Here is a 14,281-nt window from a genome sequence, read left to right as displayed (position 1 = left end):
CCGCGTGCGCGCGCTGGTGTGGGTGTGTGGGTGTGTGGGTGTGTGGGTACCTTCATGTGCTTGTTGAGTCCGCTGCGGTGCGTGAAGGAGCGCGCGCAGAGGCGGCAGGCGAGGCGCGCGCGGCGCTCGTGGTGGAGCGCGCCCGCCGCGCCGAACCGCGACCCGCACTCCGCGCACGCGTGCGGCCGCTCGCCCGCGTGCGCGCGCTGGTGTGGGTGTGTGGGTGTGTGGGTGTGTGGGTACCTTCATGTGCTTGTTGAGTCCGCTGCGGTGCGTGAAGGAGCGCGCGCAGAGGCGGCAGGCGAGGCGCGCGCGGCGCTCGTGGTGGAGCGCGCGGTGCGCCGCGAGCGCGCCCGCCGCGCCGAACCGCGACCCGCACTCCGCGCACGCGTGCGGCCGCTCGCCCGCGTGCGCGCGCTGGTGTGGGTGTGTGGGTGTGTGGGTGTGTGGGTACCTTCATGTGCTTGTTGAGTCCGCTGCGGTGCGTGAAGGAGCGCGCGCAGAGGCGGCAGGCGAGGCGCGCGCGGCGCTCGTGGTGGAGCGCGCGGTGCGCCGCGAGCGCGCCCGCCGCGCCGAACCGCGACCCGCACTCCGCGCACGCGTGCGGCCGCTCGCCCGCGTGCGCGCGCTGGTGTGGGTGTGTGGGTGTGTGGGTGTGTGGGTACCTTCATGTGCTTGTTGAGTCCGCTGCGGTGCGTGAAGGAGCGCGCGCAGAGGCGGCAGGCGAGGCGCGCGCGGCGCTCGTGGTGGAGCGCGCGGTGCGCCGCGAGCGCGCCCGCCGCGCCGAACCGCGACCCGCACTCCGCGCACGCGTGCGGCCGCTCGCCGCGTGCGCGCGCTGGTGTGGGTGTGTGGGTGTGTGGGTGTGTGGGTACCTTCATGTGCTTGTTGAGTCCGCTGCGGTGCGTGAAGGAGCGCGCGCAGAGGCGGCAGGCGAGGCGCGCGCGGCGCTCGTGGTGGAGCGCGCGGTGCGCCGCGAGCGCGCCCGCCGCGCCGAACCGCGACCCGCACTCCGCGCACGCGTGCGGCCGCTCGCCCGCGTGCGCGCGCTGGTGTGGGTGTGTGGGTGTGTGGGTGTGTGGGTACCTTCATGTGCTTGTTGAGTCCGCTGCGGTGCGTGAAGGAGCGCGCGCAGAGGCGGCAGGCGAGGCGCGCGCGGCGCTCGTGGTGGAGCGCGCGGTGCGCCGCGAGCGCGCCTGCCGCGCCGAACCGCGACCCGCACTCCGCGCACGCGTGCGGCCGCTCGCCCGTGTGTACGCGCTGGTGGTACCGCAGGAAACACTGCCTCTGACAAATTATAATTCAAATATTTATGAAACACCAACTAAAACTATTACAATTACAGGATTTTGTGTTCCTTTTTAAGTATAGCAATACTTGTATTAGAAGACACTGCTCTTCCATATCCACTGTAAATATACCATTACTTTCACACAATACAGTACGTAATTATACCGTAACCGTTAACAGTATAAATAAATATTTTTCATACATGTATCTGTTCATGTTTATGTCAATATTGTACTTAATAGAGAACGTTGATAATTCTGTCTGTACTTTAAAAAAAGAAAATACTTATTACTCCTTATAATAAAACCTTCGGATACCTTAAACATACGGCCACATATTTCACATACAAATGGCATTTGATTCTCCAAATCCAACTTCTTCGCGACGTCAGTCTCAGGGTGCTGTGACGTCATGTGCGATTTGTACTCGTTGCGATCAGACAACCATTTGTCGCACTGTGAACAAAAACCAATCAATTTATATTATGTAGTTTTTATGTGGTATGTTTCTCCGCAGTCATTATTGGCGGGGATTCCTGCGATTGGGATTCTGGAAACCCCCCGCTTGTCGAGTGCGGAGATCTAGAACCCTTGCTGCCAACACCTGGAGATACCTGCGAATGGCATACAATAAACTCCTTGTTTAACGACAGCAGTCCCCTAGGAGTTTGAAGGGGATTTTGGAAAGGAATGATGGGGGAAGGAAATATTATATAGTTAACATGACCAAAATATACCATAATCGTTAATAACTACAGTGATATTTATTAAAAAGCGCATACAAGGACGCGATTGGCGATAGCCCTTCGGCAAATACAGGAGACCCTACATTAAAAGCACGGCAACTTTACTTGTATGTACACATTAGTGATGTAACGAATGTCATTTTTTGAACATTCGCGAATGCGAATGCGAATGCGAATATCTGCTACCGACATTCGCGAATGCGAATGCAAATATTTAGTTTTTGTTCAAATTTGGCGCCAATTTTCTATGATGATTATCTAAATTTTATTATTATCTAAGATGATAATTATTTAAACATTAAAAAGTTATGTAAAGACTGATAAAAAAATTATAGAAGATATTGTTTTTGTTTCTTTCAATTGCTTTTAATTTCTTAGTTGCTATTGTGTTACAAGTTCTATGGGGAATTACATTTTTAAGCTTTATTAAAGTAAACGAAATAATTGTGTTTATTTTTAAAGTTTAATATTCCTCTATTGTTATTATTTAAGTTTAATTACTAACTTAAAAACATGATAAATATAGTTAATTAATTGGTATGTTTTAAGAAAGAGAGGTATTTTTCTTTGAGAATCTATAATTTTTTGTTTGTTTGTTTAGACTATATTTATAGTTTATTGTAGAAGTATATTGTTTTAGTTTAGATTTTGATTTTATTAACCTACTATTACACACACAGTATTACGAATATTATCTCGAAAGGGGTATGCAGAGGCGCAACCAGGGCACACACTTTTCGCCAAGTGTGTTCCGTCTAATAATGTGACAGGGGCGAGCCTATCGCTATGTCGGGCACAAATTTCACACTCCGGGCTGATACTGAGCAGAAAAATCCAAATATCACTTTGCCCGATCCGGGATTCGAACCCAGGACCTTAGAGCGCTGCCGTACCGCACATGCAGTAGAACTATGCCACCGAGGCAGTCTACTATTATCTTCAAATATTTTTTTTCAGATATTGACATTCGCAAAACATTCGCAGAAATTTTGCGAATGCGAATATCCAAAAATATGCGAATATTCGCGAATGCGAATGCGAATATTCGTTACATCACTAGTACACATCTACAACTTATCGTATTACTACTTTGCTTACTAACCGCCATTTTGAATAAACGATCCCAATCGTTTTTACAATCTATCTCAAAATGGACCAATCAAAACATATTTCTTTTTGACATGATACAAATGAGTTATTTTGATTGGTTCATTTCGGAATCGGATTGAAGATTGAGATTGGGATCGTTTATTGAAAACGGCCTTAGTGTTGAATCAGGGACCGTTCAAGTATTATGTAACGTAATTTGGAGGGGGCGAGGGGTCTCGTAAAACGTTACGACTTACGATGCGTTACAGGGGCGGCAGGGGGGATTCGTACAATGCGTTATGTGACATTGTTTTTTTTTTATTTTAAAACAATAACAGAGGTATTTTAGCGACTTGCCAGTACTTTGCGTGACATAATTATGATTAGGAAAAAAAATGACACTTTACAGTTACGTAACTTTTGGAGGGGTGGGCGAGGGCGTACACCAAAATGTTACGACGCGTCACATGGGGGGTCTAAAAATCTTCAAAAATTGCGTTACGTAATCCTTGAACGGCCCCTAAGCAAACTACAAGAATACTTACAATACTGCAAGCCGCGGGAAGTTTAAGTTGTTCAAGTCTGGATGACTGTTTGCGGGCGTGTATCTTCGAATGAGATTTCAGTTCTTCGACGTTGGGAAATGTTTCACCGCAATGCTTGCAACCATTACTAAAGTATTAAAAATAACAATCATTTAAAATTATACTATCACAAAAAGTACAACTTACTTCACTAAAAAGTTTATGTTTTTGTCGCCGTTGTAGGTTCGCAACGTATTGCCGTGAGGAAAATACACACATACACGCACGCACGCACGCACGCAGGCCCACAAGCACGTACGCACGCACGCACGCATGAAGGGATAAGTGGCGCAACCAGCTGATATTTTCGCCAGTATGTTTTTCCCGATGCGAGCATTTCGTCTTATCGGGCAAAAGCTCTAGAGTTTGGGCTGTTGACCTACTACCACTTCGATCGACACCGAGGTAGTCTAACAAGTTTAATAATTATTCTAATAACATATTTACTCTAATTACGTTATGTATTCATTAAGTACCTGACATTGTGTTTCGAGGAGAGCACCAAATGTTTCTTCCACGCCATCTCAGTGGAGAAGTGAATGCCACAGTCTTCGCATTTTGGACCCTGTTTACTGTTTACATCCTGTAAATAATTTTCCATTACCCTTTAAGTCGCAATAAAAGCGAAATACTTATATGCAGTACTATAATTCGTACTATATTCTGAGTGATGGGTGATGTTGCTATTTTATTAAGGCAGGCGTTCACCCCGTAGATATTGACAGCAAAAATGTACACATTAGAACAAAGGTTTTTTTTCTTGGCAGCAACTTATTTTTATTCCTTTATTATTTCTTCGTTTATTAAAATTGAGCGATCTACTGCCTCATTTAATCAGAAAAAAATAATAACCATAATACATTAAAATATTTTGGCACAAATTTGTCTATGTATGTAAAAAACCGGCCACTTCGAACAGTTAGATGTGGGTATGTTTAGAAGAGCCTTACGTGCAGCAGGTGTAGATGACAGTGATGATGATTATGGAGGAAAATATATAGTCTAACCAGGAAAATAAATATACCTTCTTAGGTGAAATATTGCTTTTTCGTTTTAAAATGAACATAGTACAGGAAATTAGTTCCATAATTTAGCACAACATGGCGACGAGTTTAATTTTATTAGCAAGACTATAATAACGATAATAAGGTCACAAACCTGCCTATGAAGTTTCATGTTATGAGAGTACAGTCCTCGTGGAGTGGCGAATGTACTTCCACATAACTCACACACGCACTCCGTGACGTGTTTCAACCGTTTGTGCATTAGCAAACTGTTCGGCATGCTGTAAGCAACCGCGTGTATGCTCAGGCCGTATACTTGATAGACCTCACACAACCGAAGGAGGTAGAGGGGGGGGATCAGAGCTTATTTATTACAGGTCATAACAGCCTACTCGAGATGGGTAGAATTATTTTAATTCGAAATATTATGATTAATTCAAGTGCGGCACGAGAGGGTGCATTTTTAACAATGATTAGAAATCGATAGGTTAATTAATCGATATTTTTGTCATTCCAAATATTTTATACAATCAAATATAGAAAAAAAATTGTTAATTTAAGTAGTGAAAAGATTATTTACATCACTTGCTATTATATATTATAATAAAACTTCATGCATTTGTTCTCAAAATGTCTACTGTCTATGAAAAATTGTATGCTTACCTAAATACTTCCGTACATTCATTGCAAGGATATTTCTTTCCTTTATGCATGCTCACATGATTTTTAGCTTGGTGTCTGAAAAATATGCAAGTAGTGGCATGAGCCTAGAAAGTTATTTTTTACCACTTTTATTTTAATTTGTTGGAGCCATCACAGTAAATAAAGTCTGTTATTTTTAATCATAAATGTTTAAATAGCCATCCATACACTCGCATACCCAATTTTTGACACTTGATCATTCAAATTGCGAATTTATACGTCCGCGCCTTAAAACTATGTTTAATGCAGCTTAATCTGGTTGCGATGGTTGCCGGCGACCAAAACGACCAAGGATGATAAATAAATATTAAAATGAGGTTTTTAGGCATTTAAATAACTCACGTGCAATTACAGACATATGAACACAGTTTGCATGAAAACTTCCGTTTGTGGCAAGCCAGCCTGTGCTTACTGAGAAACTTCTGCTCGGGGAATCTTAAGTGACAGAGGTCACATTCATATTCACCATACTTCTGAAATAGGGATTATCATGTAATTCATTTGTACTTACTCAAGATACTGTTATTCTAATCTTGTGATTGTATTAAACATTACTCATCGGTTTTTATATCGACTCAAGATATTATACCATTGATTTAAAAATTCACAGAAGTTTAACCTTACCTAAGTTGAATTACTATCTATGTTTGATGAAGTTATCAAGTCAATCAAATCAATAATAGTATTAGCATCCAAAGAGTCACTTACAGCACTATGCCTCTTCATATGATTTTCATAAGCCGTCTTAGCTTCATATCCTTTGTAACAAAATTCACATTTATACTGATTCATTTTATAATTCGCAGATTCTTTTCTAAGCAAAAGTTCCTTTTTTGCATCCTCCGGTGTCAAAAACAAAACTGTAGCATAATCTTGGAAAAAACTTATGTTGAAGTTTCTGGGATATTTCTTTTTATCAGCATTATTTTCATTTTTATTAAGTCTTTTGGATACCTTGGATAGTGGTTCATCATCACAAATATCATTTTCTATATCTACGGTTTTTATTTTAATTTTTCTTTTCCTAGCTTTATGTTCATTTTTGGCTTTTCGTGGTTTACTTCCTTTTGTAGAAACAATAGTGTCCGAATGATGGCTATCTTCTGAATAATGAGTCTCTACAGGTTCATCATACTCATTTAAAATATTTACTGTGCTTGTATCAAGTATATTTATATTTTCTTCATATTGCACACCAGCATTTATTGTAACAGTGGCCTCATTTTTAATTAGCTTGTTTTGTAATACATTTTCTAATTTTGGATTAATACTAAATTGTTTATTGTCTAATTCAATATCATCTGATAAAAGTGTCTACAACTTTTACAGGAGATATTGAAAATTTTGATGATAGCTTGTAAAAAACTCTATCAATGTTTTGAATTACGACATTTTTAATCTGAAAGGACAATGAACATTATTAAAATAATATAAGAAAATAATTAATATTTATAAAAAGATTTTTTTTGTTAATATTGAGAAACTTATACATTGAATGCTTAGTATTAGTATAGAAAGATAATTTTACTATACATACTTCAGAGTCATCAGCTCCAGCCACCAAAGACATTAAAGATTGAGCCTTATGACATTTGGATTTGAACTCATGGTACTTATATAAAAGTCTTGTACATTCAAAGCACACATGCTGAGTTTTGTTGATATTCTAAAATGGAAATTGGTCAATAAATAAACTTCTATATAATAATAATACCAGCCCTGTATTATATATACTGTCCCACTGTTTGTTGTGTTTCAGAGATTTCACATACTCAAAATTCCTATAGAGAACTTCTCAGCTATGCAAGTTTACTCACAATATTTTCTTTCACCATTAAAGTAAGTGATAATTCAAAAAGGATATCCACATAACTTAGAAAAGTCAGAGGTGTGTGCCCTTGAATTTTTAATCTACGGATATTTGTCTTGGCAGTCCGTTCCACACCCAACTAAGCTAAAAAAATCTATATAAAAATACATAAACCTATCATGGTTATCACTATTCAGGGTTTGAATTAATAAATATCATTAAAAACGTATCCATTGTAAAATAAGTTTTGTGCGTATATAAAATATATTTTTAACAACTTTAAACAAACCTTGATAGTTCTAAATTTTTAAGATGCAAAGGAAGACTAAGTAGAAGTAGTGTGATTAACTGAAGCTCTTTCACATGTTTTACTCGTGGGTGGATTTATTTGGCATATGAATTGAAAAGCCTTTGATTTTATTATGACTTTCTAATTGAAGATTACAACACTAACATTCTGTTTTTTTTTTATAATAAGGGACATGGGCTGGTAAAGCATCTTGTTTTTAATTTAAAAAAATAAAAACTTACATTGATTTGAAGTAGTTGCGAATAAATATCTCCCAGTGTAATTATAGGATTGCTCGAAAACTTTTCAGATAAACAATACATTTTCACATCAGTCACTAAACACGCCGCACAGTATTTAAATTTAACCATTATCATAAAAATATCTCTTTTCTTTCATAAAATGAATTTCCAAACTAAACGAATAGTAAAGATTGAAATCTATGATTGAAATTGGATTGAAAGCTTGAAGGCATAGATTTTTATCAATACAAAAAGCTGTCAAGTGCGGTGTTGCCAACGCTTTTATTTATTCGAACCTGCAAAAATGTAAGCACCTGAAATATTTTTCTATAACGTTTTAGTAACGTTAACGTTTTCACTACTGTTTTTGATTAGATGTGACAAAAGGAGTAAAATGATTTAAGAACACTCTTCTTCCTTCGACTAAATCTTATACACAAATTCACTAAACGAATAATAATAATTTCACTATATTTGTAAAACTGATCAAGTGTAACTGTTGTATGAATCCAAAAATGGTTTTGAATCTGAAGCGCAAGGTAGAAATTTGGAGGTATTGCAAGTATCCCAACTCGACGTTAACAGTGATATCACATATTATGTGTAAAAGTTATAAGTTGTTGCCAAATTTTATTACCTATTGATTGATAGCACAACACAAGCCAATTTTATTTTTATTAACAGGTCTTATTTCATTAACTTGAAGGAACTACCGAAGTGATAATAAATTAAATTTAAATCGTTAAGTACAATTAACTGTTTTATTTAACTCTCGGATGATAAACAATCGTGCTAGAAGGAAAATGTCCTGAAGGTGTGAGGGATGTGATCGTACGGATTGTCAACAGCACGGTCTCGCAATGCGGCAGACAAGTGACAACGGCCACGCAGCGCGAAGGGCTCAAAATTTTCTGCACAGCTCGCCCATCTACTAGCAACTGAAAAAAATACATTTCTTCACATCTGTCTTTTCTAAGACATAAGCAGAAGTAAAAACATTCTGTGCACCCATTGGGCTAACCGTTTTCAATAAACGATCTCAATCTTAATTTTACGTTTCAAATCCGTTAATAAACAAATAAAAATACTTAATATTTTGTAAGCATGAATAATAATTTTGTTCTCATTAATCCACGTTAGTGATAGATCAAAAAAGCAATTGGGGTCGTTTATTAGAAACTGCGGTAAGTAATAAATTCACAGATTTTACCCAAAACATGGCAGTTGCGGTTTTATTTGGCTTTTTAAATATAGAGCGGAAAAGATATAGGGCTACGAAAGTTTTGTCCGGCAGAATTTACATTTACCTATGTAGATCGAATTTAACGAATACCGAGTAGGTTAGTTTAACTTCACAAAGAAAGAAGATGTAATTTATCCTGACATATTGAAAAGACGATTGCTCGCAATATGATAGCAACTCGGATCTATCATATCTATCACTTTCGAATTGAGTACAGAATGATTGACTTATAATAATTAAATAATTTGAATACCTCATAACCCGTAACGTCGGACGTTATTCGCGGCGCAGTCCATTTAACAATAACCGTGTGGTCGGAAACTCGTTGTAAGCCAAGAAAATTTACTTTGAGCGCTTCGCAGCAGCTTTTGTCGCTCTGTCACAACAATAAATTATGTCAGTACTATGTACTACTTAGAGGTTTTGTTAAAGAGTGATTATAGGATTACCAATATAAAGACCATAATTATGTAAATATATGTATAGACGTGTAGACGTCTTTGCACTATAATTTTAATAAATAATCGGTATAAAGCGTAGGTACACTAGATACTTCATTAGATAATTTATCACTAGGTGTGTATGGTACAAAATACTTGAGTTATAAAATAAATAACGTTGGATACCTTACAATCCATTGCCTTATTTGCATTGCCAAAAGATTCTACGTCATGACGAAATTGATATGGCGTGGAAGTGGAAGTCAATAAATTGGGAAATATATCAATTTTCGTCTGCGAATATAATAAGTAATCAAATATTAATCGAATTTAGAACTCAATTATAATTTATAAACTGATACCTGTGGTAGAAACGTGGTATTTTGTTCTTTATAATCACAGAGTATTTTTTGAGTATTTTGTAAAATAGGCATTCCTAAGAGCTTTTGAACTTCAACCTGCAGATTTTGCTGAAATACAAATAGGCATTTAAATTGATATAACAAGTAAATTTATAACTATAGGTACTAGGAAGTAAAGAAAAAATTACCAAGGCCTCATTTCGACGCGGTGCGAATTTATTTTCATTATTTGATGTTTTGGTTTGTATTGACATGGATCGTACAGCTTGTTTTATGTCCCCTTGTAGTGAAGGAATTATACAAATTCCCTTATTTCTCGCCACTGGTTTGGTTATTAAGTAAAAATTCTTCTTTGAAATCGGCAAAATTTCTAAATTTTTCATTGCTACTGTCTGCAATGCCAAGAAATGTTTAATTGTTATCAGTCACCAGGACTAAATTGTTATAACAATGACCTAAAATTATACTAGTCTCCGATTTAACATGATTTAAAATAAAATTACCCTTTCTCCCGTCAACAAATAACTTGTCGAGAGCGAAAAGGCGTCAGTAGATGCTTCTTCGTACTTTTTACCTTGTAGTGCAGTTTGTGTAGAAGCGATAGTTTTCATCACACGATTGGATGTAGTCGTGCTTTGACCTTCTTTTGATATTTTTATGATCTGTTTCAACGTTCCGGTATTACATTTGTTTGTTTTCTTAATACCTCGTATTTTTCTATTACATTCATTTAATCTTTTTTTGTTGCTTTTCACGTTATATAAATGGCTAAATTCTCCAGGGCTTTCTGGTTTTCCTTCGTCTAGAATTCTATCATTTGAAACATTGAAGACTGACCAATTTTCAATTTGGGTGCATCGTTCTTTTCTATCATGGCCTTTGAAATCATTAGAAAAGGAGAATAATAACCTTTTTTGTTCGGTGTATTTGTTTTCGAGAGGTATGTCATCTTCATGTTCAGGTTTGATATCACTCGATTCCGGACTGAGGCAAATTACATCATCTTCTTTACTTTCCATCACTTGTAAAATGTTATCACTAAATAGCGAAGCGTGCGATGCCTTTAATTTCTGTGTAATACTCTGAAATTCATTGTTAGCACGTTGATATTTATCTAAAACTTTCAATAATTCTAATGAAAAAGCCCTCGCACGGTGCAGTGTTTTTTGTACTCCTTCATAATAAGCGTCGTTATTGAATAAATCTTCTACCGGCTTGTCACGTAAGTTCAGTGAATGATCATCGATGTACTGAGAATATGATAGATTTTCATCGCTATTTCGTAGTAGATTTGTATTGTCTGCAGAATTATTTTTTGAATCGTAATCAATAGAACTACTGTGTTTATTACAGGGATAATTTAGATCGTATTGTGATACATCCATTTTTTTTGTCCAGTACTGGCGCCCATATATTTCTTGGGATATATTTTCAGTTTTGTGATTCCTTGAGTTGTTTATTGAAACGTCTTCTATTTCTTCTCTAGAAAAATAATATTTATTCTCAGATTCAAAACTGTGGTGATGACGATTTTCATTAACAATGAAAGTATTTGCATTGTGAGTTTGTTTGATTTTCTGAGCCATATTTATATTTTTATCATTCGGATATGGGTTTGCAGCTTCGTAATATTGATCAGACTCTTGATTAATTTGTCCATCTGCTTGGGATGATCCAGGAAATGGAGTAAAATAATCATAGGAACCACATCCTGAATCACCGGAATTGTTACATAGTTTATCCTCAGTCGCAACCGGTGCTGCTCTGCTGTATTTATAATTTTTAGAATCAGCTAACACAGATCCATCAGACGCATTGGTTCTACAATGTGCGTAATTTGTTTTAGAACACTGCACATAAATGTTTCTTGTTTGGCTTGTAGTGTTATGTTTGCAAATATTAGTATCTATACTCTTAAGCTGTACCTTATCTTGGTATTTATCGTATTTGCTTTGAGGAAAAAGGTGTGTTTCTTTATTAGAAGTACATGATTCTATGCCATTTCCTAGAAGGTCGTTTTGTGGATGTCCACTGCAAGTATCATTTTGAGAAGTTATATTTAAATGGAATAGTTTTGTGCTAGAAAGGCTACCAAAATCTTTAACAAACAATTTATCACCATTATAGTTCTTACTGTTGTCCCGATGAATTTCACATGAGAACGAAGATGGTGTTAATGGTTCTGCCTTTTTAATAGGATAGATAGATTCTTTACTTTCATGAGCGCATAGTTCACAACTATATTTCCTGCAGCGGCAAACATCTCCTGCACAAGTTATAGACTTGATGCATTTGATGCATTCGCAAGAACTGCATCTACAAGATTTCCTGGTACAATTTCGTTTGATAACATTGACGCACGATTTAAATTTGTTGTCGTCTTTCATTACACTTTCACAATTTATGCAGTCGCACACGCTACATTTGCAGCTTTTAGGCGTTGTTGTAGACTTGCTTCGATTGTGCATTTTGTTAACACATATCAGACAGTCGCATGGAGTACATTTACATACATTAGAATTCAACTTCGCAAGACATTGAATTTTATCTTTAAACAACCGTGAAGATTTAATACTGTCCACTGCATTTTCTTTACAATTGCATATAACACATTCGCATACTTCGCAGCTACATTCTTTTTGATGGCTAGTATTATTGTATATGTTCGGTACAGTGGCATACATGGCAATAGTGCTATTTCTAAGCAGATTGCTTTTAGTACTTCTTATAATTTTGTTTTCTGTAATTATAGTACGAATGTCATAATCACGAACGTCTTTCTCAATTGGCTTTACCATAACTCTGCTACGTCGTAGACATTTGCAAGTTTGAGCACCATCAGCAATACAAGCTTCGCTGTCACAAGTTTCACAATGGCAACGAGGGTGTCTATTTACATTGGTTTCTGCTTCTCTCACATAAGTCCTAGGTATGCCGTATCCCCTACATTCCAGGCACTCGCATGGGGAACAGTCACAATAGTGACGTTGATATTCCTCGCCCACTGGTGCTACTATAAAAGTCTTAAGAACTTTAAGGGACATGGCTTTGCATTCCAAACACTGGCAGGGTTCGCAACTGCATGATTTTGCATAGTTCTTTTGGCATTTTATGGAATAACCAGGTGGACAATCGCATATTTGTGGTTCATCAAATTTATTAACTATGCCTTTGCACTGACTCCTTGTACATCTGATGCAAGGGCAACCATCTGGGGGATCCTTCTCAAGACTTTCTAAGTATTGGAACTTCGTCATGAAACTCATACAATCGTTGCAATCGCAAGGCTCACATTTGCACAGATTATTTTTTGGTACTGTTGATGTGCCTACAAGACACTCACAGACTTTGCAGCTACATGCTTTGTATGCGTCTCTGATTTTGTTAAGTACGTCTAATACTAATATTTTATGCGAAGTAGTATCAGAATCTTTGTTAATGATATCATGTAGATTTTCATAAGGTACATCCATTATTTGCGCGCTGAGCTTTGCAGCAGCTGAATCATGTTCTTTTTGTGGGATATCGTTTGCTACATTCTCAACTTGTGTTGAAAGTAGATCGTTAGTATCTTTTTGAGCTACTTCGCCCCCCTTGTCACCAGAGAACATGGCGTTATTTATATGTTTCGATGTAGAACGTGTTTTTGAAGCTTCATTGAATTCGTAAGTAATTTCTCTTTTTACTCTTTCTTTTGCTAAGATATCGTCACCTTCCATGGATGTTTTTACGTCAGTTAAATCACCTTTAGTACTGCCTTTGTGCGGAAAGTACAGACAAGTTTTGGAGTTCTCACACTTCAGACAAGAACAGGGTTTGTTTATTTGTCGTCTTGTAAAACAAACTAGAGAATCACATTGAGGACATGAGCATTCAGGGTTGGGAATCAAATGTTCCGTATTTTCTCCTGAATCTGGAAGGCGAGGTCCTCTTTCTGCCATCTATCTTAGTTTTGTGCCCAATTAGCGACTACACATTCTTTGAGATTCGTTGGAATTAGTAGTAGATGTTTTCATGAGCGATGCTGCGCTGCGACAACATTGGGGGGTTTTTATTACCTGTGAAATAAATATTTTTTAAAGAAAACACACTTTTTTACTTTGAAGTGTAAAACTATAGAGTATGTAATATAGTTATTGGGAATTTATGTTTTTTTTTTAATCTTCTTGTTATGTTACAGCGATGTACCTACTGTTTACGTATGCATTTTGGATTTATATTACAATTATATTATATTTGTTACAAGTTAAAATTTTATAATTTTAATAGGCTGTCAAATCATAACGTCTGCCAAATATTCTTTGACAGCATATTAGAAGAAAAATATATTTTATTTTGTGTTTATCGTTTTCTCCTTTTAAACGTTTGTGATCTTTTTACTAGAATCAAAATACTATTTGTTTTATATTGAATACATCGACGATACAGTCACAATTAATATTCTTTAAGGCAGCTGCTAGTTGGGAATGGATCCAGTTGGA

General features: G+C 37.6%; 2 protein-coding genes and 1 long non-coding RNA gene across 6 annotated transcripts; all 3 read right to left on the bottom strand.

Moving 5' to 3' along the window:
- Positions 1-52: 52 nt before the first annotated feature.
- Positions 53-6,721, bottom strand: LOC119189828 (zinc finger protein 184-like). The gene is made up of 11 exons (XM_037440482.1): positions 6,123-6,721; positions 5,757-5,887; positions 5,376-5,450; positions 4,867-4,993; positions 4,185-4,291; positions 3,670-3,796; positions 1,608-1,745; positions 790-1,287; positions 455-628; positions 198-417; positions 53-72 (listed from the first exon to the last, which is right to left on the bottom strand). Exons 1-11 carry the CDS (start codon positions 6,204-6,206, stop codon positions 53-55), a joined length of 1,701 nt encoding a protein of 566 aa, XP_037296379.1. The 5' UTR covers positions 6,207-6,721.
- Positions 6,722-6,769: 48 nt separating this feature from the next.
- On the bottom strand, positions 6,770-8,043 carry LOC119189814. Its single transcript, XR_005112630.1, has 3 exons — positions 7,756-8,043; positions 6,952-7,080; positions 6,770-6,813 (listed from the first exon to the last, which is right to left on the bottom strand). It is a non-coding gene; the product is annotated as an uncharacterized LOC119189814 (long non-coding RNA).
- A 459-nt stretch (positions 8,044-8,502) lies between these two features.
- On the bottom strand, positions 8,503-14,125 carry LOC115441004. 4 transcript variants are annotated; one of them, XM_030165565.2, is made up of 7 exons: positions 13,989-14,125; positions 10,304-13,858; positions 9,989-10,192; positions 9,801-9,908; positions 9,625-9,732; positions 9,252-9,374; positions 8,503-8,693 (listed from the first exon to the last, which is right to left on the bottom strand). In XM_030165565.2, the coding sequence occupies exons 2-7, from the start codon at positions 13,739-13,741 to the stop codon at positions 8,517-8,519; spliced, it is 4,158 nt and encodes a 1,385-aa protein (XP_030021425.2). In that variant the 5' UTR covers positions 13,742-13,858; positions 13,989-14,125; the 3' UTR covers positions 8,503-8,516. The 4 variants fall into 4 exon arrangements, with proteins under 4 accessions (XP_030021425.2, XP_037296345.1, XP_030021433.2 ...); XM_037440448.1 differs by having other exon boundaries at positions 13,993-14,125; XM_030165573.2 differs by lacking the exon at positions 9,625-9,732.
- Between the last annotated feature and the right edge of the window lie 156 nt (positions 14,126-14,281).

The sequence above is a fragment of the Manduca sexta genome, chromosome 19 (assembly GCF_014839805.1).
Source record: "Manduca sexta isolate Smith_Timp_Sample1 chromosome 19, JHU_Msex_v1.0, whole genome shotgun sequence".
Classification (NCBI taxonomy): Eukaryota; Metazoa; Arthropoda; class Insecta; order Lepidoptera; family Sphingidae; genus Manduca; species Manduca sexta.
This window is presented reverse-complemented; position numbering and strand designations above follow the sequence as displayed.

What these genes read in the sequence shown, in the direction of transcription:
- LOC115441004 (XM_030165565.2), bottom strand. Translation starts at nt 13,741, where the DNA reads ATGGCAGAAAGAGGACCTCGCCTTCCAGATTCAGGAGAAAATACGGAA. An exon ending in ATACCACGTTTCTACCACAG is followed by an intron (nt 9,733 to 9,800) that starts GTATCAGTTTAT and finishes TTATATTCGCAG; the next exon opens with ACGAAAATTGATATATTTCC. An exon ending in CCGACGTTACGGGTTATGAG is followed by an intron (nt 8,694 to 9,251) that starts GTATTCAAATTA and finishes TATTTTTTTCAG; the next exon opens with TTGCTAGTAGATGGGCGAGC.
- LOC119189828 (XM_037440482.1), bottom strand. Translation starts at nt 6,206, where the DNA reads ATGAATCAGTATAAATGTGAATTTTGTTACAAAGGATATGAAGCTAAG. An exon ending in TCATATGTCTGTAATTGCAC is followed by an intron (nt 5,451 to 5,756) that starts GTGAGTTATTTA and finishes CATATTTTTCAG; the next exon opens with ACACCAAGCTAAAAATCATG. An exon ending in TGCGCGGAGTGCGGGTCGCG is followed by an intron (nt 629 to 789) that starts GTTCGGCGCGGC and finishes CACCCACACCAG; the next exon opens with CGCGCGCACGCGGGCGAGCG.